Raw genomic sequence first — 26,322 nt, 5'->3', positions numbered from 1 at the left:
ATTTTGATAAAATAAAAATAAAGGTCGGTCAATGTGGGATAAAAAAGAGCAAGATAAAAATGATTTTGAAATTTTGTCTTGAAAGTCTAGTTTTTCTTAGTTCTTGATTGAATGCTGTCCTTTTCATTCCCTTACACCATTCTCAGGATAAATACCCAAGGAAATTGAGTATGATTTGGGGAAGAAAGGGGTGAATTAGTCCAGCTCCTCTCAGAGCTCAGTGTTTGCTCTTTTAAGGTCTCAGGTTGAAGACCTGAGGTTTCTCGACAGTCTCCTCATCACTCCACCACCACCACCCCACCACCTCCTGCCCCCATACAAAGACATACAGCTTTTCAAATTGGCTTACATTTCAAATGGAAATATTTGGTATTTGGCATGTTAACTACTTTAAAGAAAAATAAAATAATGATCTTCTTTTCCTTTCTAAGTGTTTCCTTTAAATTCTCTGAAAAGGAAATTTTGTGAAGAGGGACAGAGAGGGAGAGCTTTTCGTATAAAATGACATCTCTAGGGGGCAACTTGGAGTTAGTTAAGTTTGTTTGCTTATTTTAATCAGGCTGAAAGGGAGCTGGGGAGAGATGATAACTGAACCAAAATGGACAGAGGAACAGTTCAAGGAAGACTTTAAAAAGACAAGGGAAGGAAAAAGGGCTAAAAAGAAACCTGAAAGCACATTTTAGTACCTGTGTTCTGACCCCACCAATCACTTCTGAGTCTGGAGCTCTGGATTGGAATCCCAAAGAGAGTTCAGATTTAGGAGTCATCCACATGAGTGATAGTTGAGGCCATAAGAAAAAAAACTTTCGCAGAAAAAATATAGAATAAGATGATCAGGCAAAGGAGAGCAACACATGATTGAGAGGAAAATGGAAAGCGAGGGATTGTCTACTAAAATAGTCAAAGAAACTGAGGAGCAGGGAGAAAAGGAGGTAAATTCAGAAAAAAGGAAAAAAATGGATGGAAGACAAAGAGTTTCAAGGGAGAAATTATCATTGGGGTTAAATGCTAGGACTTTTGTGTTGAAACACATTAGACAGAATGGGAGGATATGCTGGAAACAATGAATATACGGAAAGGCCATGAGTTCATTTTACCACTGGGTAGTAGCTTCAAAAAGTACGCCATAGTAGAGAAAGACAAACAGTATATGATGTCACTTATATGTGGCATCTAAAGAACAAAATAAATGAGCAAACAAAATAGAAATAGACTCATAGATAGAGAACAGAGTGATGGTTGACTGAAGGGAGGGGGTTTGGGAGAATAGGTAAAAAAAGTGAAGGGATTAAGAAGTACAAATTGATAATTACAAAATAGTCGCAGATGTCAAGTACAGCATGGGAAACATAGTCAGCAATATTGCAGTAACTACACATGGTGTCAGGTGGGTGCTGGAAACATCGGGGGGAACACTTTGTAAAGTATGACTGTCTAACCACTATGCTGTACACCTGAAACTAATACAAAATAATATTGAATGTAAACTGTAGTTGAAAAGTAAAATTTTAATTAAAAAAAGAAAGCACACCATAATAAGCATAGACAGGAATCCACCAAAGTGAGCCTTCCCCCATAGCCATTGCCCCCACCCTCATACCATCTTTTACCTGCATTACCTCAGTACCTTGAAACACCTCTTTCCAGTCTTCACCAAGAAGCCAGAATAGATAAGATGCTGGGGGAGGAAAGACTCCCCAGAAGGCCGATGCAACGAAAGAAAGGTGCCCGAGAGGAGGTCAGATGAAGAACATTACCATGCTAGTTAGTAGATGGGCGTACGGATGAAAGAATAAAATGAGATCAGGAAAAAAGCCAAACTTGTGAACTAGAAGGTGTTTAAAGCTGAAGTAATGCGGCAGGGTTTCAATGGTAGAATAAAGAGTAAGGTTAAGCAATCAGGCAGTGGATGAAAGCGAAGGAGAAAGGAGTGGAATGAATAAGAGAGTGATTCAGAACACGCCCTTTAACCCACCAATAAGATATTATTTAACTCATCATGTCTTTAATATTCAAAAACTAAACTCGTCTTCTGCTGCTGAATACATTCTGTTGCCCATCCAGATCCACTCTTCACCCTCCTCGCAATAAAAAGGTGTTTTTTAAGTATATACCCTTTTGCAATTCTACTTCTAAGAAACAATTGGAGCCCAACTAGCGTGGCTCAGTGGTTGAGCACTGACTTATGATTCAGGAGATGGAGGTTCGATTCCCCGTCAGGGCACATGCCAGGGTTGCAGGCTCGATCCCCAGTAGGGGGCATGCAGGAGGCAGCCGATCCATGACTCTCATCATTTATATTTCTCTCTCTCTCCCTCTCCCTCCCTTTCTCTGAAATCAATTAAAACATATATATATATATATATATATATATATATATATATATATATATATATAAAAGAAACAATTGGACCAGTGTGTAAACATATATGAACAAGAATATTCTGATTGAAGTATTGTTTATCGTAGGTAAAAACTGGAGGGGGGAACCTCTAAGAGTCCAAAGGCAAAGGACTGGTTAAATATATCAGGTTACTACTATATAATACTATGCAGTTTAAATTGATGACAAGGATTTATATTTTTGACATAGAAGATTGTTCATAAAATAGTGTTAGAAAGAAGGTTATAGGCCAATTATGTATATAGTATGGCCCTATTTTTGTAAAAAATACAATGTTTATATCCACAAAATATATGCATTTAGATGTAGCTTCATAGAAAAAAAGTTTGTAAGATAGCAGAATGTTAACAGTGATTATCTCTAATTGTGAGAAAGTTGAATGATGTTTTTTTTTTTAATCTTCTATTTCCCTAAACTAATCAGCTATTAGTTCTATAATTTTAAATAATAATTAAGAGGAAAAGTTGCCTGGCCGGGCATTGCTCAGCGGTTGAACATCGACCTAGGATCCAGGAGATCTCGGTTCGATTCCTGGTCAGGGCACATACCCCAGTTGTGGGCTAAATTCCCAGTTGGGGATGTGCAGGAGGCAGCTGATCAGTGACGACTCTCTCATCATTGATGTTTCTATCTCTCTCTCCCTCTCCTTTCCTCTCTCTGAAATCAATAAAAATATATTTAAAAAAAAAAAAAAAGAGGAAAAGTTAAGCCATTGCCAATATCTGATGTCCTCTGCCATTCTGGAGCCAACTCCAAGTAAATGTTTCCTTTTTTATTGCTTTAAAGAAGGAGCAAAAGGGCCAGTTCTTCCCAAAATGCATGGATTTATAACCAACCTGTGATAGTGCTACTTAAATAAAATATATGTGATATGTAAAATAAAACACAAGTTGGATGGTAGAACAATGGGGAGAATACAGGGTCTACGAACTCAATAATTGCATTTCACTTTTGCAGCTGTTGCCTTAGAAATGACTTGAGGCTTTTTTAAAAAGTTTATTAGTTTTTGTATTTGGGTTTCCTCCTCAGACCGACTGCAGGGAATTAACTGAGCCAGAATTGTCCTCTATTTTGTATTTGGGTTTCCTCCTCAGACCGACTGCAGGGAATTAACTGAGCCAGAATTGTCCTCTATTTTCTTTAAAGGTTTTTGTTTGTTTGTTTGTTTGTTTTTTAAGTATTTTAACACACGTTTTGAGTGAGGGGTCAGTCAGAGCCTGATTCTTCATCCTGTTAATATTTCTATGTGACCTCAGCCAAGTCACTTTACCCTTCAAGACTCATATCCTTTTGAAAAATGTATAGACATTTTAAGAGCAAAATGTCAATGAAAGCACAGCACGCTCTTTGGCTGTAAGATTTCCAAGAACTCCAAATCATTTGTCACATTCTGATCTGAGAACAGACTTCTTATTCGGGGGATGATTTACACCACTTATAAGCTACCCATCATCACAAGATTTTGGAGTAGTATCTTCTAATTTCTATTCCTATAGCAATTCAGACATAAAAATTTCTTCAAAGAAAAAATTCTCTTTAACTAGAATCTTCAAACCATCAAAGGGAAGTGGTAGGAGTATTAATGTGTTTTGCTTGGATTGGTACACAACCATCATCTGAGTTAGATGGATGGTAGAGAAGAAAACAAGGGAGAAGACAGGCAGGATGAGGTGGCCACCAGAGCAGATGGAACAAATAATTACCATTCTAGGGCGTCATGATATCCTGTGTCCTTCCTCCTTGCAAAGGAGCAGTTTATTAACTACATTAAGGAGAATCCTGCTTAATATAACCTATCATTTGGTGTCACCTTCAGAGACAGTGAAGCTTGAGTCTACCTTCCTTGAAGTGGCAACTTTTGTTCTTACATATAACTGTAGAACTTGGTTATGCTCCCATCTTGTGAAAAGACTGTTGACATTAGGTAAAGAAAATCTCACTGCTAATTGTCCACCCGCCTTGGTTCCCATAAACACTTTGCTCTATCGCTATTTAGATCTTCTCACAATTGTATTTCAGTAATTGGGTAAGGTTACCTGCATCCCCTAAGAGACTATGAAGTTCTTGATAGCAGGGATTATGTCTTATTAATTTTTTATTTCTAGGGTCTGTCATGGTGACTAGTACTCCATATATGTTTGTAACTAACGAAGGTGTTGTTGCTAACCCCTACAAAAGTGACTGCAAAGAACAATTCCAGATAGTTGGAACCCCTACAAAGAATGGCAGATCCCTTTCTACTTCTGCTTCTCCAGTTGGTGTAGGGCATTCATTCTTGTGTGGTCCCTCAGACCAGTAACTTCAGCGTCACCTTTTGACCTCTTAGAAACGCAAATCCATGGACATACCCCAGACTTATGGAATCAGAAACTGTGAAAGAGGGAGGCCCAGAAATCTGTATTTTAATAAGCTTTTCAGATGATTCTGATGCACACTGACGTTTGAGAAGCAGTGGTACAGAGAAAACTCATTGGTACCTGTGTCCTTGCTGTGGTTCAGCTTAGCAACTATATGACAAACCATGGGAAAATCCCTAAATCCCTCAAAACTCAGTCTTTACAAGGTAAATAAGGGAGTTGGAATGATGCCTGAGGACCCTTCTGGTTTAAAATTCTGTGAAATACCAAAGGTTAAAAAAAAAGTAAATAAATGTCCCAATGACTAGATTCATTCATTCAATCAGCAAATATTTATGTACCAGGCAGTGTTCTGGGCATGGAATCAATGCATGACACAAAATTACTCCTTTTTAATTAAAGTTGCAACATTTCATACCACAAATTCTTACCTGTCCTCTTTCTACAAGATTCTCATACTGCATCTGTCCTGCATGTGAACTGGAAAACTGAGAAAGTGATCCAAAGAGTCTGCCCGCCATCCCCTCCTCCAAATTACTTTGACTTTAATTCTTGGAAGCTTTTGTGTTCACCTACGGGGCTTCTAATGTGTTAGAAGACAAGAGTGTGATAATAAATGCTTTTATCTATCAAGTTAGACTATCTCTGGGTCTATATTACTTCATGGAACAAAGTTGCTTGCACTTTTAGGAAATCGAATTCTATCTAATTCTGTCTCCTCATTGATTCTCTGTTCTCAGCAATTAGTTACCACTTGTACTGTATTGACCATTTTTTCCTTTTGATCTGCCCCCCTTCCTCATTGAACTCTCATGTACACGCCCCCATACAAACCCAGAGAACTTAGTGGGTTCCTGTAAGGTGTTTTAGACTATTTGGGATATTTAGCAAGTTTAAATATCCTTTTTAAAAAGGGACTTTTAAGGAAAAAGAAATCAAAAAGCCACCATACTTGGACATTTAATTCTGACCAATTCACATTTCACTACCTTTGAAAGGACAGGAGATGGCGCCAGAAGGCAGCAGAGTACCTTAATTTTGTAGGGTTTTCGCCAAACCTCCAGTAAGGCATGGGCTGGAGAGGGAGATGTGGAATTAAAACAAAGGTGCCAGAGTTTGAGTAGCAACTAAGGGGGTGGGTTTTTTTTAAAAACAAACATATAAGGCTCCTCTTGACACCTACCCCAAATCATCAGATATATCTACAGCAGAGTCAATGATCAAAGGCAAGTCTCTGGAGGACGGTGCTTCTCTCCCTTCTCTCTCCTAGAAACCAGGGCCTTTGTCCTTTCCGGTAGCACAAGAGCCTGGAGGGGCTGCTCACTCGGAAGTGAGAAAGTGTGGCGTTGGGGCTAAGACATCTTTGTGAAACAATGTTCAATTGTGTAGACAAAAATCCCAAAGCCCGCCAGCAATGAAACACTTCCCAGAAGGAATCACACACAAAACATTTTATTTATTTTTTAAAATATATTGATTTCAGAGAGAGGAAGGGAGAGGGAGAGAGAAAGAGAGAGAGAAAATCAATGATGAGTTATTGCTTGGCTGCCTCCTGCACATCCCCTACTGGGCACAACCCAGGCATGTGCCCTGACAAAGAATCAAACTGGGATCTCCTGGATCATAGGTCGATGCTCAACCACTGAGCCATGAAGGCTGGGCAAAATATTTTATTTTATTTTTATTTTTTTCTTTTAGAGAGATTGGAAGGGAGAGAAAGAAACATCCACGTGAGAGAGACATATCAATTGGTTGCCTCCTGCTCTCCACTGGACTGAGGCAGAGCCTGCAACTGAGGTACATGCCCTTGGCCAAAATCGAACCCAGAACCCTTCAGTCCATGGGCTGACGCCCTAACCACTGAGCAAAAACAGCTAGGGCCAGGCAAAACATTTTAAATTAAAATTTTAAAAATTAAAAAGCTCATAGACAACCAGGAGGTGGTGCCTGGTAAGACACACTACCTGCCTTGGGAGGTTGAATCACAGAATCAGGGGCTCCCCGGGTACTCTGAGGTCATTCTGTTCAGGCCTCTTTAGTACCATGCATAAGATGTCTCTGCTTTCTCCCTTTTCTTTCTTTCTTTCCCTTTCTTTCTTTCTTTCTTTCTTTCTTTCTTTCTTTCTTTCTTTCTTTCTTTCTTTCTTTCTTTCTTTCTTTCTTTCTTTCTTCCTTTCTTCTTTTTCTTTTCTTTTTTCTTTTCTTTTTTCTTTTCTTTTCTTTTCTTTCTTTCTTCTTTCTTTCGTTCTTTCTTTCTCTTTCTTTCTTTTTTTTCTTCTTCTTGTTCCTCTGTGATAACTATCCCCATTCCCAGGAAGACTAACTTACACTTTGCCATTCATTCTTCTTAGATTAGATAGGTGGGAACCTCAAAACAAAACTTTCCTGTAAGTGCCCTGGCTGGTGTGGCCCAGTGGGTCAGTCCGCACACTGAAGTGTCTCAGGTTCAGTTCCTGGTCAAGGGCATGTACCTGGGCTACAGGTTCGGTTCCAGTCCCAGCCCTGGGTTTGGGTGCCCGTGGGAGGCAACCAATCAATGTGTCTCTCTCACATCGATGTTTTGCTCTCTCTCCCTCCCTTCCACTCTCTCTCGAAAAGAAAATCAATGGAAAATATACCCTCAGGTGAGAATTAACACAAAAAAAACTTTTCTGTAAGTGAAAAATAATATTGAGGATGATAAGAGAATTGAAAAGGAAATGACATTGACATCTGCAAAATGGCTTTGCTTTGCAGATCAATCACAGAAAGACATGGTGGACTCCTGCCTCTGCAGGTGCAGATGATCCAACATACATTATTCTGTTCATTTGGCTTTTATCCTGCTCCCTTATTTAGCTTCTGCTCCCTTTGTTTTGGCTATTTATTGCTACTTAGCAGGAGCAAAGGGGGCAGAGGGAGCTGAAAAGGGAGCATCCTCCTGGCTGGTGACTGATGAAGGGTATGGAGGAGAAAGAGATTTCAACGTCTGGTTTGAAATTATCTGTGGGTTGCAAATTCTCTAATGAGAATGTACATTCCAATCGGGATTTCTAGTCCCATGGGGGAGCAAGCAGCAGTCCACATTCCTGAGACAGCCCAGCTCACCCAGCTCCCTGGTGGCAGGTTTCACTCAGTCCCACACGTCCTGCTCAGCCCTTTGTTGGGCAGGAGGGAAGACCCTGGGCCCCTCTTCCAAGTGGATCACATGGTTTCTCTCTGCTCCCTCTCCTCTCTTTCTTTGGAGCCTGCATTTTTATTTTATTTATTTATTTATTTATTTATTTATTTATTTATTTATTTATTTATTTATTTATTTATTTTGGTGATGGTAGTGATTGTTTCTAAGGTCTCCCCTGCCATGGCCTCCCTGCCAGGGGTTAGTGTCCTTTTCAGTGACAAAAGCCGCCCTAGATCTGGACTCCCTGGGGAGGGAGGTGGCTGGGTCTGGCAGTTGGAGCCGCTGTCTCCCCATGGTGCTGCTACAGCCCCTCCCCCACTGGGCATACAAATGGGCTTTATACAACAAACAAAACCACCACCCCCCACCCAGGCCACACAGGCACGTGGACCCAGGCCTCACGGTGGAAAGGGGGTGGTGACAGGCACTCCAGACAAGTTCTCTTTGCCCCGCTTCTCTTCTTTATTTTCCATGACCCAGGTTTTAGTCCTTGACTTCCTATCCTGAGTCACCCAACTGCTCCTTGTTACCTGTCTCCTAACTCTGGACTCTTCGTATTCCAGGCCAGCTCTGCAGATTGGGAACAGGTCCCCCCACTATCTGCCCCATACCACCCAGGGAGTTGCTCCTCAGAGGGGCCAGACAGGGAATGAGAACCCAGTGATCCCCTGAGCAGGCTGAATTGGACCCCAAAGCCCTCCTTCCCTGCCCCCTCCCTCTCTAGGGAACACTCATCTGAACAGTGTCAGTGTGAAAAGCCGAGGAAGGAAGAGCTCACCCCAGCTGGGCTCCTGTGCCAGGGCCAGGTCTCCCGTGAAACCCCGGCGCGAGAGGCATGCTCTGGCTCTGAGCAGGGCCATCCTGCATGCCTAATCGGCTATTTAAGGAGCTGTTGGCCAACAACCCAGGCAGCCCCGCTCCCCACGTACACCCATCGAGAGCCACCTTAAAAGCAGAAGGCAATTGTGAAGTCGCTGGCCAGCAAGTAGAGTGAAGACTGCAGAGGGAGATAAAAAAGAGAGGGCAGAGAGAGAAGGCTGCGAGATTTGTCCTGGGGACCTGGAAAGGACCTGGAAACCCACCGTAGCCTACTGAAAACCAACTGCCCTAGAAGCCTGCAGAGACACAGAGACAGCAAGAGAAAAAGAGATAAAAACATTCAACTTTAGGATTCTCTCTCCTCTAGTCCTCTAGTCTCCAAACTCCCAGTACCTTGTGCTCCTTCTGAGGATACCATCATGTTCTTCATTCTCCTGCTACAGGTGATTTGGATCCTGGCTGCATTCGGGGGTAGGTAGAATGTCTGTGTCTGTCTGTGCTGATATCCACATGTCCTTATGCAAGCTTAACGGAAGAAGAGGAGTGTAATAGGGAGCCTAGGGGCTAGAAAAATAGGCTCAGGGATTGGGGGGAAACAGAGAGATGGGGAGGAGACCACTTTCCTTCTTTTCCCTTTGCCTCTCCAGCCCTGCTGTTAGTGAGGATGGGGGAAGCTAGTGGGGGGCAGGATCTGTACACACACACAGGAATCACTGTGCAAGCTACAGGTTCTCCCCAGAGCTCTTTCCCCCACTGCCCTAGTCCCAGGAAGCCCTCCTGGCCTTCTTTATTTACAAACCCCTCCAATTAGGGCGCCATAGAGCCCTGGAGTGAGAGAATAAAGAACTGATGGCGGGGAGGGGCATACCCTATGGCACCGGCCTAACTCGGACCCTGATCTGGGACTATGAACTTCATGGCCAACGTTCCCTTTGAGAAGGAATGACTAATTTCCCAGTTTTTCCCTGAAAGCAGTAACAATAAAAATCAACACTGTTGGGCCCTTTACAGTTTACAAAGGATTTTCAGGAGATGAGGGACTCTTGAGAGAACAGGCTGAGGTGCTTCGGGAGCATCCCCAGGACCCTGACCCCTCATTTTTGTGTTTCCTGTCCCTCATGCAGTACCCTGCACACAGTAGGTGTGTAATGAAGAGTTGTTGGAAGAACAGGGTGAAGGGTTGTCTAGAGAGCAGAAGTGGAACACAGAGAGGATGATGGGGGAGCCAAATGAAGAGTTGCTAATTGTATCTGAGGAAAAAGAAAAAGAATGGAAAAGTCCCCAGGAAGAGATGTAGAGGGTTTGGTGGAGGGGAAAGGCAAGGCTGTCCCTGCACAGAACCAGGGATTGAAGTTGTTGGGATGTCCCACTGAGCTGGTGAATGAGAGGTTGCTTCCAGCCCTCCCCTGGGCTGCTTTTCACTGTTGTCTGAACCAAGGGATGGGCTAGTGGAAGAGCCCAAGACTGAGATCACGGGTATCTCAGAAGTCTGAGGAATTTAAGGGATTAAGAGAGAGAAAGGAAGGAATTTTGAAATTTTCTCCAAATTTCTAGCAATTTGAGTAATGCAGAGAAAACCTGCAAGAAGGCCCCCCTTTTCCCCTTGAAGCAGTTTGGCTCTGGGTGAGGTGAGGGCTGGACCAGCAGAACCCCTGCCTTTCAGCCCCAGACAGGACTGCACGAGAGCCTGGCATGTGACCCAGCTGGCAGCTCTCTTTTCCACACACAATGCTTCACTTTCATCCTGTCCCTGCCAGTCTGGCTGCCTGTGCCCACCCACCACCCTCAATGTAGCGTGGACCCTGGCCTGACTCCCACCTTCCCTAGCCATCTGGGAATCTAGGGAGCAGAGGCTCCTGGTGATGGGGGAAGTTTCCTTTCAAGTTACTGGGACCAGAGGAGGAAGTTAAATGCTCAGTGCCTTCCATCTCAGCGCCTTGGTTCGTGCAATGCTTCAAAGCAAAGGAATAATCGCCTTTCTCCCTTCGGTAACACTGCCCCCCACGCTGAACTTTTCCCTCCTATGTTCATCTCTTTCCTCCAAACCCCTGCCCACACCCTCACCTCACCCCAATCTTCTGTTCGATTGGCTTGGCACAGGCTGGAGGAAAGTGAGGGTTGGGTGGACTGTTCATTTGGACTCAGGTTAATTTTAGTCTCCAGGCTTTATCTCTTTTCATTTCTCCTCCCCCTTTACACAGCAAGCACAAGCACAGCCTGGCTGGTGATTTTAAATAGGCCCCCGACCTTTCCACCGAGGTGTCCAGTTTCAGGGCTTCCTTTGGGAAGTGCTGGAGCGGAGGGAGGAGGAAGAGCCAGCAGAGAGGGAGGTGGAGGGGAGCAGAGGGAGGGCCCTGCCCCAGGCGGCACTGGCTGTAACTCAAATTACTCTGCCTTGCAGGTCAACACTGGACATATGAGGGTGAGAACTGAACCCAAGGCCTACCTACACCCCTTTCACACTGGGACCTCTTCACCTGGCAGGAAGATTTATGTCGTATGGTTTCCTTTAGCTTCTTACCCTAGCTCCTTCCCCTCCCCATCTCCCCATGCCCTAGGTTTTGGATATGTGACTCCTAGACTCTGTTCTAATCATCAGATCCCGCACCTCCTGATTCAGCAGAAAAACCAGTTATGTCCTTAGTTTGTGGGATGAGGGAGTTGGAGTGGAAAGAAATCTGGATAGGGGAAATAAACAGTGAATTTAGCTGCCAATTCACCTCCTACCTCTCTTTCTATCCTAATTGATTCTAACTTGAGGTCAGGGGTGAGGCAGAGGTTGGCAGGATAGTTTGTGATCCTGGCAGAGGTGGAAATCAATTCCTTTGAACTTCTGATTAATAACTTAACTGAATTCCAGAGTCAATGCAAGGTCCAGGGTGAGAGCAAAAAGCAAATGAGGGAAAATCAGCAGATCTGAATAAGGCCCCTTAATAGGGAGCCCCACAGAGACCCTACCTCTCTAGGATAATTTTATTTCCCATTTTCCTGTTCCTACTCTAATCCCCCCTTGCTGGGTATGCAAGTGTTTTGTTTTATCTAGCCCCTCTTCCTCTCAGTCAGCTTTCTTGTCCTCAAACTACAGGTAAGTAAAAGCCACTATCCCCCACTTATTAGGAAAGCTGGGGGATCATCACTGCCTCAGGGTAGGTAGAGGGAACTGAAGCATCAGGTATAGCAGGGACTCCTACCTCACCCAGCCACACAACTGGGGTCTTCTTCTGGGGTGAGTGGAAATGCATTTCTACCTCCATGAAGATGTATGGCTTGGTGGGGGGATTGCTGAAGGGTGCCTGGGGCTGAAGGGCAGGACAAATGTCTGTGGTAACCTCCACCAGGCCCACATGGTCAACACCATTGGCCAGCCTCTTACCCTGAATGTGGAAGCAATGCCCAGTCCCCCGTCAATATCCAGACAGACAGTGTGACTTTTGACCCGGAGTTGCCCCCTCTGCAGCCCCATGGATATGACCAGCCTGGCACCAAGCCTTTGGAGCTGCACAATAATGGCCACACAGGTAAAAAGCCCAGGCTCTAAGGAAGTGAAAGCTCCAGTTCCAACCTTACAAGTCAGAGGGAAGAAGCATTCTCATAACTTAAATTCTGAGAAGGCTTCCGCTATAAATTTGGGTGTGTGAGAATGGGGATGAGGCTCCTATAGCCAAAAGTGGGAACTGAATGTCTATGATCAAGCTCTATGGGTAGATTAGTATAACAGCATGGACTTGATCTTCACGGAGAAAGATGTGCTAGGAGAGCAGTGGCCTATGGGAAAAACTGGGTGCTCTTGGTGGAGGAAAACTGAAAAGGCTGGCCAAGTCTCCCCAGAATTGGTGGCAACCCAGGGGTGGGGATGTGTCCACATTCCTCCACCAACCCTGGCTTGCTCTTTTCCTCACAGTACAACTCTCTCTGCCCCCTACTTTGTATCTGGAGGGACTTCCCCGGAAATATGTAGCTGCCCAGCTCCACCTGCACTGGGGTCAGAAAGGATCCCTAAAGGGGTCAGAACACCAGATCAACAGTGAAGCCACAGCTGCAGAGGTACCCAGGGAGTGAAGCTTGTACTAGGACACAGTGAAAGGCATGATCAATGCCTGGAAAAGGAGGATCTGGAAACTGGGAAAAGTCATACTTGGAGGATAACACCAACCCTTGATGGGACAGACTTAGGGCATACTGAAGGTGGTGGTGGTGGCAGCTGGGGTCAAAGCCTTTGGGAGGGGGTAGTGGAGAAACATTAAATGATTCACTTCCCTTTCCCCTCAGCTCCACATCGTACATTATGATTCTGATTCCTATAACAGCTTGAGTGAAGCTGCTCCAAGGCCTCAGGGCCTGGCTGTCTTGGGCATCCTCATTGAGGTTAGTGGCCCCCACTTCCTTCCAGGTCTCTCTTCACTCCCTCTGCATCCCTCAGTCCTATTCTGCCCATGTCTGTTGTTGGTCTCCCTCCCAAGGCAAGTCAGTAACCACTCTGACCATTTATTCTCTACATGAATGTCTTGCTATGAACATGGACTTCTGCCAACTCCCTTTCCTCTCCTTCCAGGTGGGTGAGACAAATAATCCAGCTTATGAACACATTCTGAGTCACTTGCATGAAATCAGGTATAAAGGTAAGCCCTAAAAATCTATTTTAGGACAAAGTGAGATTAGACGTCAGGGAAAAGACTAAGGCCTGAGATGAGGAAGCAAGCTAGGGGCCAGGAGTTTCGCTCCTGGGAGTCCAGTCTGGATAAGCTGGGGTGCAGTGAGATGATGATCCTAGTCTGTTCTCCCCAGATCAGAGTACCTCAGTGCCTCCCTTCAGCGTGAGAGAGCTGCTCCCCCCAGTGCTGGCACAGTTCTTCCGCTACAATGGCTCACTCACCACACCCCCCTGCTACCAGAGTGTGCTCTGGACAGTCTTCAATCGAAGGGCCCAGATCTCAATGGAACAGGTGAGTGGTGGAGAGGTGAGGCAGCAGAACCATACCTGTAACCCCAGACCCTTCCCTACACCTAAGTGACACTTCTCTAATCCCACTCTTCTAGCTGGAGAAACTTCAGGAGACACTGTTCTCTACGGAGGAGGAGCCCTCTAAGCTCCTGGTACAGAACTACCGAGCCCCCCAGCCTCTCAACCAGCGAACGGTCTTTGCTTCATTCATCCAAGGTGATTGTACAAGGTTTGGAAAACAAGATGGGAAACTGGGGGTCTCAATGACAGGAACTAGGGAGCCCCTGGGAAGGAAAAAAGGCTAAGAGGGTAAGGGTTTCCAGGACTCTCTTGGACTGGGAAGCAGTCCCCAACCCTGAGTGGCCAGGTCACTTCCACAGGTAAGGCACAGTGTGCTGCTCCCAGTTGGAATGGGGATCTGAAGTCACACTGACCCAAGTTTTCTTCCCTTACAGCAGGATCCTCGTATACCACAGGTAAGGCAGCCCTACCCAGTTATGGGGCTGGGGGGGGGGGGGGAGGTGCTCCTCAGCAAGCAAGGGAAGGGTTCAATATCTATGTCAGTCCTAGGCTGACACCTTCCATCTTTCTCTCTCCCAGGTGAAATGCTGAGCCTAGGAGTGGGAATCTTGGTTGGCTGTCTCTGCCTTCTGCTGGCTGTTTATTTCATCGCTAGGAAGATTCGGTGAGGTCCTACTTCCCATTCCTCTAGTCCCTTCTTTTCTACTGAAAATCACTTTTCTATTGCACTCAGCTGTCTTGCCCAGGACACCAGTCATGTCCATGAACCATTCCCCCTTCCAGGAAGAAGATGCTGGGAAACCAGAAGAGTGTGGTATTCACTTCAGCACAAGTCAGCGAGGCATAGACTCCCTCTCGGACATCATGGATACCTTCTCATCACACCTGTCAGGGAGCTTCTAGAATGGGGTGCAGGGACTGGCCATAAATACTGTAGAAATAGCAGGCAGGCACCCCTCCTTCCTCCAGACAGGCTCTCATTCAAGGAAGAACAGCCGAGCCTTCAGTCTCTCAAAACATAGAGGAGGAGATCAGGAGACCCCTACATTGATAATGCAGAGGGCAAACTGTGTTTAGTTGTAGGGGAAGTTGGGAATGTGCTCCAAAATCCCCCACTCCCTCTCCTTTATGTCCCTTTCCCTAGATATGGGCAGGATATCTCTTTAGGAAAAAGGGCTGCTGTTTGGGGGGTTATATTTTTGTTCAATATATTTGGAAATTAAAGTTTCTGACCCATCTCTGGCTTTACCTCTGGGACTCTCTTGAGAGTGGGAGTTCCTTAATCCCTCAGATGGCAAAGGTGGGCAAAAGGTAGGGAAAAATAAGCATGGGTGAGTAACTTCTTTTCCCTCAATCCTGGAAGAAAAGACCCTAGAAAATGCTTAACCCAAAGTTTCTGACATGTTAAACCATCAGCCCAGATTTCTGCCCTTGCACCAAACCTAGGCTAGGAGGGGATCAAAGGTGCCACGTTAGGAAGGAGTTTGGAAAAGAGACATGAGAGGACAGGAATCTCAACTAATATGTTATCCCCTTCCTTAAAAGGCACATTCCCCCACAATTATAAAGTCCTTTTTATTAGTCAAAATCACAATCACCTTGATTAAAAGGATGGGACACGCCATCCTCAGCAGAAAATGATACAGTTTATAGAAAACCTCCCCACCCCAGCCCACACATTCCCAATTAAAAACTAGAAAAAAATCTGGCCTCCTTCCCTACGATGTCATGGTAGGCTGACTCCTCCAGTGGCATTGCAGCTCTAGAGTGGGCCAGCTCACCACAGCACCCTCCACTTCACCTTGGGGAGAGGAGGGATGCTGGTGGTCAAGGAGGTTAAAACATTAGTTCCAGTAATACCAGTTCCCAAACATGCATTTCCTTCCTTTCCCCCAAGGCCTGGGACCATGGGGAAATGGGGATAAATATGAGCCCAGCCATAAGGAACAATCTGAGGAGGGAAAATAAGTCCAAGGAGGTGAGAAGTCCAACATACCTCCTCCCTACCCCTTCTCCAAAAAAAAGAAAAAAAAAGAAAAAGGCAGTTTTTGGGTCCTGATCACACCGAAAATGGTTCCCCTCAGACCTGAGAAAAAGACCAAGAAGTCCAGTCTGGGGAGGGGGTACTAGGAAACTCAGAGCTCATCTAACCTTGAGTCTCCATTAATTTCATCTTCATGGCAACAGCTAAGCTAGGCCCCTTTTCTTGGCAACCTGCACTGTCCAGAACTGGAGTTGGAGAAATACAGAGCGAGGAGATCAGGGGAGCACCCCAGGCACAGGGGTCCCCCCCCAGGTTCCCTCAATCCTCGGGTGGGATGCGCAGGGCAGAATACACCATCACCTGACTGTCCTCCTGCCGTCGGCCTGCAGAGGGGAAGGGAGGTGAGTCTTGGGCAGGGTGAAAGCAGAGCACTGACACATGGAAAGTCCTGGATAACAAGGGGGTCCCCAGATGGTGGGGATAAGTGCAGATTCAAACCCACCAGTCACTGACTGGCTGAACCCAGGCTGCTCCTGGTAAAGCCTAAAGGTGACCAGTGGACAAAGCAAAACCCTGGAGGTGGTAGGACAGACCGACGACAAGGAGACAGAGGATGGTGAACAATGGACCCGGGCTGGGGCTGGGCTCAGTCATGGGCAGTGGGCAGACAGGTGGGATCTGTCAGGTGATCAGTCCAGGTAGTCAGTCCTTACACGAGAGGCTGCGCTGGATACTTCGGAGGGACCCTCCAGCTGTAATGAAGGCCCAGAGCCCCATGGAAACAGTGACTGCATAGATAGGGAGCAGGCTGGCCTCATACCATGGGTTCAGGAATGTCTGGAGATAGGAGTAAGAGTAGAAAAGAGGTTAGAGTCTCCCTCTGCCTAATCCCCATGTACTCTTTCTGCCTTTGCACCAAACCTTCCCCAGATATCTCATTCAAATCCTCCAGTCTTTCCTTTCAGAGCACCAACATCTTGTGGTTAAAGGGACTTCTGATTTTCAGTTTCCTCAGAGGTTTCTGCCACTCCTGTTCACCTCAGGCCATCTGCATTACAGTCTGACCAATCCATTCAAACTCCTCCCCAGAGCATCCCCAGAGAAGGTTACATAATTGATGCAGAGGTGAGAGATCTCTAAAGACTCACTTTTCTGCCCTCTCCCATTTTAAGTTTTAAAATGTTAAGAAGTGAAAATATATTTTCCCTCCATCCAACTCACCATTAAATTCTTTTCTGACTCAGGCCCCTGTCCCTGACTCACCAGTCCTGATGTCAGTAGGTGACTCCCAACGACCAGGCCCAAAGTCCAGTACCGTCTCCTCTCACAGGCATCAAAGAACACAACTCCCCAAAAGGTATGGAGCAGGATGATGGCTGCCGTCAGAAAAGCTGCAGGGAAGGAGATAGGGAGGAGATACATCCCGTACCTTCTCCCAGCCTCCTGAGATGTTGAGCCACAGAAGTCTCCCAGGGAGGGCCAATAAATCAGATCAGGGCCAGGATGGATGGGGCATGAAGGCAAGATAGAAAGTGGATCTTACCTGAAGTCAAGAAGTAATAGGGTGAATCTCCATGGATCCCAACCACACCTGGCCCAAGTGCATCGGCCAAAATATTGATAACAGAGAAGACACCACTGATGATACCGAAAGAAAGACCAGAAACTGGGGGGAGGGAGGGTCTCATCAATGTCAGAGATCACTATAATCTGATTACCAGTGACCCCTCCCCATTCCCAGTCACAATTCCCCCACACCTACTCTCCCTCCAGACCACCTCTCCTTGGAAGTCAGATATGAAGGACAACAAGTAGCCACTTAGAATATATGGTGGATGTTTAGAGACTTCCCTGGGAGAGGGGGGTGTCCAACACCCTCCTCCAGTCCCTCTCCCTTGGCTCACCATAGGCCATCTGTCGGATGGAGATGGGTGATCTTCCGTCCTCACTCAGCGATGCTAACCCCTCATCTGCCTTCCTGGGGTGAGGTGGGGTGGGGTGGGGTAGGGGAAACATGAGGGAAGGCAGGAATGCTCCTTTCCCTCTAATATCCTCCCTTAGTGCCTCCTCTTCCAAACCACCACCCAGGGGCTGCCCCACTTCTCATTGTGCACTCCTCTACCCGTCTCCCCTCCAGACCATCTTCTTACTTAAGCAGCTTGTAGTAGGCAAAGCGGAACACCTCCTGAAGAAGGACAGAGACGGCAGCACCAAAAATCAGGAGGCCATACTGGAGCCGGGCATCTGACGGATCGGTCACATGAACCAAGATGAACCAGACCACAGAGGCCATGAGCAGAGAAACCAGCCAGAAAAATGCCCTGAGGAAAAACAGGGGCAATTAGACGGGCAAGGGTAGAGGCAGCAGAGAAATCAAGGAGAGGAACCTACCAAAGCTGCGGCATGAAAAGTGGAAGTTAGACTTTCGGATGGTCAGGGAGACAGGGAGCGGATAAGATAGGTGTTCCCACCAAGGGAGTCTATAGGGTTCCGGACGCAGGGGATGGGGTAGAAATTGATTCAATAGCCTTCAGAGCAATGACAGTCCGAGTGTATGAGCACAGTAGGGCGAGCTATCCATTCCTGTATCCTCCCTTAGCGCCGCCCGGTCACCACAGCCCCCTCCCGAGTCTTGGCCTTGGGCCTCCTCTGACGTCGCCGGAAGAACTATAGGAGGAATCTGTGCGATCCCTGGAAGGCGGAAACCAACTGCGGAAAAGGGGATATCACCCAAATCCCTGACTCAACCCTTTCCAATCTTCACCTCCAACTAGTCACCCCCAACTCCGGCTCCCAGGCTCGCTCCAGTTCCTCTAGCCCCTTCCGGATCTCTCTGTGGCGCCCTCCTGAGTCTCCCCGACCTCTACTCACCCTGCGACGAGGATGATGACACGAAGCGGGTCCCCAGCCACAGTGATCAAGAAAAGCGCAAAGGCCGGGCCGAAAGCGACGAAAGTGCATCCGAAAAACACTGCGGCCCCCATTGCTTGGCAGCTGGGGGCGGGGTGGAGGCCTGGCCAAGAGAGGCAAATGGGAGGAGCACGCCAGCTAGAGAGTCCGCGTGGGGTGGCGACGCGACCCCGTTAGGGGCGCGGTGCAATGTCACCCCCGGACCCCGGGGAAGGGGAAGGGGGGGGGGACACCGAAACCCCAAACACAGGTCCGCGCGACTTCCTCTACGGAAGCCGAGGAGGGGACAAACCCCCGCGGCAGCCCTTTGGCCACCTCCCATCTAATCCCCACTTCACCCCCCGGCCAATGGAGAATCGGAGGGGGCGGAGCTGCGGAGGCGGGGGCTGCTGGGAGTTGTAGTCCTCCTGCCTTTCCAGACCCTCAACTTCGGGGCTGGGCGTGGCTCAAGCTGGTTGAAGGGAATTGGCGGGGCCTGGGCCTGGGCGGGACACAGGTTTCTGAGTTCGGCTGGGCCTTGGCTGCGATTTCATTATTTTGTGGACAAGAGTGACAGCAATGCTACCTCTACCTTAAGAGCTGCAGAGAGGGGAAGATTGTCGGAACCTAAGGGACAAATACGACGAAAGCACAGGATAGAGGTTGCAGGGAGACAGGCACGGGTATTGTTCTTACTTGAATGAGAGGAAATGGGCTAGAGCTACTGCCTAAGACATGAAGGTTAGACTTAAAAGTAGGAGCTCTTTGAACAGGCTAGTAGAGCAAACATGCAGTGCAGTGTAGTATATCGCTAATGAGGCCTTCATTGGTAATGACAAGAGAATCAGAGAGAAGGAAAAGGAGCTTGGAGAGCAATATTAGGAAGGAGGTTAGAGGGGATTCGAAGTTAAAATTGTAAAAAGCAATTAGAGAGATGGGGGAGGGAAAGTTACTCCCCCCCCCATCCCAGTCACTCAGTTCCTTTTATGTCATGCTTCCTGTCTTTCCTGAAATGAACCTTGGTGGTGTCTTTTTCTCAGGCTGGGGAAAGGGTAGGGGTTACATATTAAAGTGAAAGGGTAGGAGAGGAGGGTATTATACCCTCATTTGCACGGTGGTGGGGTTAGTCCTTCATGAGGATGTTTAGGCAAAAGGACCAGGATGGGAAAGTGAGGGAATCTGGAATATTGTTTTTGAGAGAATAACCGAAATACCGAAAACCTGTAGAAGTTGTTCAGGAGAACCAGTCTTCCATTCCTTCCTGAAAGTGATTTATGTTTTAATGCATATATATCCACGTAAGTGTTTTATTTATTTTTTTTCCAGGAAATCTGGAAAGGAGCTGAAGGAATAGATTGTATAGATTTACATGGAAAGTCACCAAGCAAATCCTCTCCCAATAAGACTGAGAGGGAGGGAGAATCCTTGACGGTGCTAAAGATTCCAGTGTGTCTTGCTTCTGAGCCTAGCAGGCCAAGTCAGGGGAAGAGGTGGGGGTAATACAACTTTTCTCCTGTCTCCTTTGAGCTCTTACCACAGCATTTCCTGATGGATGAGAGCAGGCAGAGAGCAGGTGCTAAATCTATCTTGCTCACGAGTGGTTCCACAGAGACTTGCATAGTGCCTGGCTCATAGTAGATGTTGAAAGATATTTATTAACTCCCTTAAAAAAAAGCACATTGTATTTTTTTTCTTACTCTCTTGCCTGTGATCCCTGAATTACCTATCAGACTCGGCCTAGCACTTTGTGCCTAGTGTGTATGTTACCAAATGTTTCTGAATAGAATTCAATGAAAATGGAAAATATAAAAGCAGAGAAAAAGGTAAGATGAACTCTACCCCTGTAGGCTGGAATGAAAGGAATATACCAAGTGACTGAAAGTGGAAGAGGTGTGGCGCCTACAGCAGGGAAAGAGACTATCTGCTTTCTCCCTTCTTCCATCCCGTATCCAGAAAGTTGAGAAAGAGGTGAGGTGAAGTCAGTACTTACCAGAGAGGAAATAACTGGCCTTGGCTGAGAGATTTTTATCAAAAGCAATGTTGCATATGTTTTGAGAGTCAGACAATGATGTTGATATTGCTCCCATACTTTACAGTCAAGACAGGCAGAAAAACGAGACTATTTTCCACTAGAAAATGTTCATCCCTTCTCAGAACATGTCAACTGTGAAGAAAGGGATTGTGATTAAGCCTCAGAGAGAAGGGCAACTCTGGATGGTGATGGTAAGTTAGGGACAGTGAGAGGGAAGGTGAGCTTTTATGAGGACTGAGAGAGGGAAGGAGAGGAAGGGAGAGGGCTTACTAAGAGAAATTTCTTAGTAGTGGGGGTGGGGGTTGTTTTGTTGTTGTTGTTTTTGCTAGTGGCAGCAGGAACCCTGAATGGACCTAATCTAGGGCTGCGGGAGCTCAGTGAACACGTTCCCATCGAAACCCACGTAGCCTTTCTTACTATGCGCAGCTCTGGCTGAAGGCAGGACTGATAGCGACCAGTGACAGTCAGGCAGCAAGTGGGAGGGGAATTCCACCGGTAGAGGGGAGTTGCTGCAGCTCCCTCCCTGCTTTGGAGGAGGACCGGAGGCGGGCTACGTTTGGTGGGAAACGCTGTAATTTCCTTTTTTACTCTCACAGTAGTAGTGCAGTATCCACAATGAATGTCCTCTTTGTAGCCATCCTTGCTGTGCCACTTATCCTGGGTAAGTTCACTTATCTTCCTGAGCTTTAGGGCCAGGTCCTTTACCATAAATGAAGTGGGAGAAAAGCAAATGAGGAGAGTGAGAGAAGTGCAGTTCTGTAGGGAGTGATAACACGCTCTCATCTGTGCTCCAGTCCAGTGTTGGGGGTGGAGGGGAATCTGGGAAACAGACCCAGGAAAGGGGGAGGAAAGCAGAGTCCTGTCAAAGAAGAGACAGCTGATGAAGATGAAGCCCCAAAACTTCCGAGGTCCTAACAGAGTGAACTCAGCTCTCCATCACCACAGAGTTGAACAAGATGAGAGGGACTAACGTGAGAGTGAAGGAGAGCCGAGGACTCTGAAGGTGGGGAAGTCTGAAACTAGTGAGGGAAGCCAGGATATCTTCTTTCCCAGAATGTCCTTTAGGGTAGTGAAGAACTGGGTGCCTTCAGGCACAGTGTCTGAAAAGTAGCTTGGCTCCTTCCCTCCTTTGTTCCCAGTCTGCCAGGTGCTCTTGTTTCCTTTTCCTCCACATTCTTGTGTCATTGCTTGTGGTTAAGGGAGAGACTTCAAGGAGCTTAGGAAAGTGTTTTAGCAGGAGGCCTAGAGTTCTTGATCCAATCATGTCAAAGCTACATGTTTTCAGTCTGGGGAAGGAAGAAAAATGAATGCAGATGGGCCATTCAGTCCAGCGGACTCATTTTAAGAAAACAGATGTTAAATGGCTTGTTCAGCGTTAACTTGCTAGTTAGAAGTGAAACTGGAGCTATAGATATAAGTTCAAAGCCTAATGGGATATGTGTGTTCATAATTTGTGAGACATTGATAAGAGAAGAACTCTCATAAATACAGTACAGCCTGGAGCATAATGAATAGTAGATTTGGAGTTCTTAATTTCTGGTCTCTCTCTCTGCTTCCTACCTTTTTAAGGTTTAGTTCTTGTTTTGGGTTTACAGTATGTGAAGGGATCCGTTTTCTGTTCTGGGAGTTCCTGGATTGAAAGGGCATAGAGTAACAAGCCTCATCCAGATATGAAGCCTGAAAGGGGTTTAGAGGTACAGGGATGGGGGGATAGTATGACTCTTGGAGGTGAGACAGAGAGAAAGGAAACTGATAGAGCTGAGATTAACCTCAAGTGTCCTACTGTTGCCAAAGACACAGTATGCCCCTTGACCTCTAGCTCTTGTCCCCATAGGACAAAAATATGAGGATGAAGAAGGACTGGAAGAGGATGATTATTATCAAGTGATCTATTATTATACAATCACCCCCAATTATGGTAAGTGTGTATAAGGCTCTGACCCTTAGCAGGATGGAGAGAATTTTGAGGGACACTTAGTTCTGAGACTTTGTCTTTCCCTTTGCAATAGAGCAGCTGGGTCAGAGAGAAATTTTGCTGTGAGCAAAGACTATGAAGGCTCATGATGTCACTTCTCAAGATAGCAGTTTTCAATTCTTTGGACACTGGTTGAAACAATTTGAAAATTTTCAAACTTGTAAATTATTTTAGATGTTAGATTGTAAATATAAATGCCGATGTGGCTCAGTTGTTTGGAGCATTGTCCCATACACCAAAAGGTGGTGGATTCGATTCCTGGTCAGGGCACATGCCTGGGTTGTGGGTTCAATCCCCATTTGGGGTGCATACAGGAGGCAACCAATCGATGTTTCTCTCTCACATTGATGTTTCTCTTTCTCTCTCCCCCTTCCTCTCTCTGAAAAAAAAAAGAAAATATACATACACATTCACATTAAAGTTCATTAGAATTAGATTATATCAGTAAATTTTACAACTTGAACAAGTTGAAATGTTCTGAGCAATTTCTTCCTCTTCTCGTTTCTAGATATAGTACCACCTTTCTCTTTTGTGATTACTGATTATTTTCTCCTCCCCAGATGACTTTGGTGCAAATTTCACTGTTGATTACTCTATATTTGACTCAGAGGACAGGCTGGTGAGTGACATCTGAAAGGATCGGGATAGGTAACAGTTAAAAAGAAAATGAGCAATGTTGAAGTGGAAGTTATTAGCAGAAATAAGAGTGAGTTAGGTGAAGTGAAACTGGCTGGTAGGAACAAATAGATCTGACATCATAGCTGGGGAAGGGAAGAAAGCCAGAACCCAGTAGGTTAAGAAACTAAGAGGGAGGGTTAGTCCTTCAGTTAGGGGAATTGGTGAATGGGATGGGTACACAATCCAGGTAAGGGAGGGAGGATCCCTGAGTTTAAGTCTTGGAGGAAGGGGGCAGGAGAGGTGAAGGAGAGAAAAACTCTAGAGAATCTATGAAGATGTTGGATGGGAGCGATGCTAACTCTTTGTTTCCTAATCCTACTGAGGACAGAACAGCTTAGATAAGAAGGTAACAGAAGCAGAAGAGACTACCATTAGTCGTGAAACAGAACATGCAGACCATCAGAGGCCTTTAACAGTGAAACCAGTGACAATGGAACCAGTGAGTTAATTGGGGATAAGATGGGAGGGAGAGGAGACGTCCCTTACCATGGATAGATCCCAGGGCTGATGACATGGAGCAGAGGAAGTTTTGGAATACCAGGCTTCCGTGGATGGGGGAACCAAATAGCTAGTATTTCAATGCAGGTGTTCATTTCAGCCTGGCCATCATGTCTTTCACTGAGACTTAATACTAACCCTGTACACAGAACCCTGGGAATATTTGGTGCAGTTGAATTTCAGTTCAATATGTAATGTATGTAACCTTGTGTATGTAACCCATGCCTAAAGCAGCTAAGGATGCTGTTGCTGCTGAAAAATAAATCTATGATGTTGTTATTGCCATCAAAGTATTTATAAAACCCAAGTTTACATTTATGGAACATTTAGAACAAAATGAAAAGACGTGTAACAATGTTAAATTACATACAAATTTGAGAGCATATGACATAGACAAGTGGCAGAAGTTTGGACTTATAAGAAATAAGGAGCCTAGTAAGTTCTTCAGGGTGGTAAAGATGCAATGAAAGCAGTATTTTAGAAAAACTATTTGTCTGGTTGTACACAGAAAGCAATGGAGCAAAGAGAGATGCATGAGATTTCCATCATTCCCAAAACAACCCATTAAAGGCCTGGACTAGGGCAGTGGCATTTTGAATGGAGAAGAGGAAAATAAGAAATATTTGGGGGGAGAAACACTTTGTATCAGTGATAATTTGATATGAGCACTGAATGAGGATAGAGTTAAAATAACTTATGTTTTAAACGTGGATGTTTGGGGCAAATGGTTGACCACAATGGGATGTGGGAGGTCAGAGTGTTTTACAAGTGGTTAAAATTTGGTATTGGCCAAGCTGAACTTATGTCAACAACCCTATGAGGCCATCTACAGGTAGTGGAATTAGGCCAGGACTGCAGTTCTAAGTGCAAAGTCACAGTTGCGAAAGTAGATGAGCTCAGAAGAGCCTGTACACACAGAAGACCAAAAGGCCAATGCCTGCCTGTAGAAGGTGAAAGAGGAATCAACCAAATAAATGCAGATAGCCAAGTTTGTATTATAGAGTCTAGAAAAGAAAGTTTAATATAATCAATGAAAAGCTACCAAGAGGCCAAGGAGAAGGAGGTTATTCATAACCCCCCAAAAAGCAGTTTTAAGTGAGTGGTTGGAGCAAAAGCTAGATTTTTGTGGAATTAGAGAGGGGGGTACATTGTGAGGAAGAGCATAGACCAACCATTTGTGATATCTGGTAATGAATAAAAGAGAAGCAACAGCTAGAAAGGGCAACAGGACCAAAGTGCAGCCCGAATATAGTTGAACACAGATGGGAGGAATGGAAAGTTGATGATTGACAACAAAGACAGATAAATATTTTAAAGTATATAGTAAGCTTCCTTTAGACTGTAAACTCCTTGAGTAGGAGCCATGTCTTAATCATATTTATATCCCTCCTGTAGCATGTAGCACAGTGACCAACACCTAAATAAAAATACATATTGAATTGAGTTGGGCCTCCCTGGTATGGTCAGGAAAGGTTGAAAGGCCCAGAGGAAAGGATTCTTTATAGTGATGGGGAGGAAGTTTGGTCTTTCTCTATGTTCAGAGTAAAGGAAGACAAAAATTGGTATAAAGAGATGACTATCTTTCCAGAGGGTGAAGGGGTAGTAGGAAGGATGACGCTGGCCTACTATGGTGTGATATCTGTATTTTAGCAGAGTCCAGACATGAACCATGCTGCATCCAGTCTGCAGAGTCCTGTTTCCCTTCTCCTGTCCTGGGCCCTCCTTGAGGGGTGGATGTATTTCATGTAGAAGGTGAGAGTGCAGCCACTGGGCTTGGGGAAGTCTGTGAAGCAATTTTTACCACTACCTCTGGATAGTGTTTCCAGCTTGGTCAATTTTTAGATGCTTAAAAGAAGAGGGATCACATTTAGAAAAATCTTCTCTATCTTAGGAGATGTCCAGGCAAAACCTTTTGTTATAAGAGTCATTACTTTCTCTGAACTGGGAGGATATCAGGACCTCCTAGAGCAGACGCAGGTGGAAGGGAGAAGAAACCTGTCCTGGTTTCCAGTCTGCCTTGAGGAATTAAAGGTGGTTCCAGTCTGGTGGCAGTTTAAGGCATGGCAAGTGCCAGAGGGCAAAATGGGAGGGGCCCTATAACCTAGCAGAGTCAAGAGGCAAAGTTCAGAGGTAGAAGGGATGGCAGTTCCCTAATGTTGGGGGGGGGGGGGGGGAGAATGACTAGAAACCTGCATTATAAAGAAGGAATTTAACTTAGGATTCTAAATAACTATGGGGCATGAAAAGATTTAGCAGAAGGAAGGGGTTAAAAAGGGAGAGGACACATCTTCCAGGAGATGTCATGGAAAAATCTAACTCAGAACATGAAATCTGGGAAATTTTCATAGAGGTGGGGGTGGGGGTGGGGGTGGGAGCAGAGAGGGGTTTCCTGAGTCCACTGAACCTGGTGGTGGTGGCTGTCTGTGTCCTTTCTTTGCTTTTTTAGGAGAGAGAAGGCTGCTGTGACTCTTTGGAAATTTGGGAAGAGGAAATTGGAAGATAAAATAAATAAATGAAATAACCTGGTTACTCTCTACTCCTTCATGAAGGTCTGTTCTAAAGC

The 26,322-nt window shown here is 45.7% G+C and overlaps 3 protein-coding genes across 7 annotated transcripts; 2 read left to right on the top strand and 1 right to left on the bottom strand.

The window, feature by feature from the left end:
• Positions 1–8,890: 8,890 nt before the first annotated feature.
• Positions 8,891–15,185, top strand: CA14 (carbonic anhydrase 14). Its single transcript, XM_016215566.2, has 11 exons — positions 8,891–9,211; positions 11,142–11,162; positions 12,079–12,258; positions 12,642–12,784; positions 13,010–13,105; positions 13,293–13,359; positions 13,526–13,683; positions 13,778–13,898; positions 14,138–14,158; positions 14,283–14,367; positions 14,487–15,185. Exons 1-11 carry the CDS (start codon positions 9,160–9,162, stop codon positions 14,548–14,550), a joined length of 1,008 nt encoding a protein of 335 aa, XP_016071052.1. The 5' UTR covers positions 8,891–9,159; the 3' UTR covers positions 14,551–15,185.
• Positions 15,186–15,857: 672 nt separating this feature from the next.
• APH1A (aph-1A gamma-secretase subunit) lies at positions 15,858–18,862 on the bottom strand. 2 transcript variants are annotated; one of them, XM_016215568.2, is made up of 7 exons: positions 18,559–18,862; positions 17,838–18,008; positions 17,592–17,665; positions 17,231–17,353; positions 16,951–17,078; positions 16,401–16,524; positions 15,858–16,070 (listed from the first exon to the last, which is right to left on the bottom strand). In XM_016215568.2, the coding sequence occupies exons 1-7, from the start codon at positions 18,669–18,671 to the stop codon at positions 16,006–16,008; spliced, it is 798 nt and encodes a 265-aa protein (XP_016071054.1). In that variant the 5' UTR covers positions 18,672–18,862; the 3' UTR covers positions 15,858–16,005. The 2 variants fall into 2 exon arrangements, with proteins under 2 accessions (XP_016071054.1, XP_016071055.1); XM_016215569.2 differs by lacking the exon at positions 18,559–18,862 and adding an exon at positions 18,159–18,310.
• A 2,242-nt stretch (positions 18,863–21,104) lies between these two features.
• C19H1orf54 (chromosome 19 C1orf54 homolog) lies at positions 21,105–26,295 on the top strand. Of its 4 annotated transcripts, none has more exons than XM_016215497.2 (6): positions 21,117–21,269; positions 22,443–22,526; positions 23,144–23,202; positions 23,590–23,700; positions 25,413–25,511; positions 26,206–26,295. In XM_016215497.2, the coding sequence occupies exons 1-5, from the start codon at positions 21,224–21,226 to the stop codon at positions 25,506–25,508; spliced, it is 396 nt and encodes a 131-aa protein (XP_016070983.1). In that variant the 5' UTR covers positions 21,117–21,223; the 3' UTR covers positions 25,509–25,511; positions 26,206–26,295. The 4 variants fall into 4 exon arrangements, with proteins under 4 accessions (XP_087683766.1, XP_087683765.1, XP_016070983.1 ...); XM_016215496.2 differs by having other exon boundaries at positions 21,125–21,269; positions 25,410–25,511; XM_087827640.1 differs by lacking the exon at positions 23,590–23,700 and having other exon boundaries at positions 21,105–21,269.
• The last annotated feature ends 27 nt before the right edge of the window (positions 26,296–26,322 follow it).

Source organism: Miniopterus natalensis, chromosome 19 (assembly GCF_054644295.1).
Source record: "Miniopterus natalensis isolate mMinNat1 chromosome 19, mMinNat1.hap1, whole genome shotgun sequence".
Taxonomy (NCBI): domain Eukaryota; kingdom Metazoa; phylum Chordata; class Mammalia; order Chiroptera; family Miniopteridae; genus Miniopterus; species Miniopterus natalensis.
This window is presented reverse-complemented; position numbering and strand designations above follow the sequence as displayed.

Coding starts and splice junctions, on each gene's coding strand:
- CA14 (XM_016215566.2), top strand. CDS start 9,160: ATGTTCTTCATTCTCCTGCTACAGGTGATTTGGATCCTGGCTGCATTC. Junction 9,212..11,141: donor GATCCTGGCTGCATTCGGGG/GTAGGTAGAATG, acceptor TCTGCCTTGCAG/GTCAACACTGGACATATGAG. Junction 12,785..13,009: donor GTGAAGCCACAGCTGCAGAG/GTACCCAGGGAG, acceptor CTTTCCCCTCAG/CTCCACATCGTACATTATGA.
- APH1A (XM_016215568.2), bottom strand. CDS start 18,671: ATGGGGGCCGCAGTGTTTTTCGGATGCACTTTCGTCGCTTTCGGCCCG. Junction 18,009..18,558: donor GTCATCATCCTCGTCGCAGG/GTGAGTAGAGGT, acceptor GTTTTTCCTCAG/GGCATTTTTCTGGCTGGTTT. Junction 17,354..17,591: donor CATCCGACAGATGGCCTATG/GTGAGCCAAGGG, acceptor CCCTCCCCCCAG/TTTCTGGTCTTTCTTTCGGT.
- C19H1orf54 (XM_016215496.2), top strand. CDS start 21,224: ATGAATGTCCTCTTTGTAGCCATCCTTGCTGTGCCACTTATCCTGG. Junction 21,270..22,442: donor TGCTGTGCCACTTATCCTGG/GTAAGTTCACTT, acceptor TTGTCCCCATAG/GACAAAAATATGAGGATGAA. Junction 22,527..23,143: donor TACAATCACCCCCAATTATG/GTAAGTGTGTAT, acceptor TCTCCTCCCCAG/ATGACTTTGGTGCAAATTTC.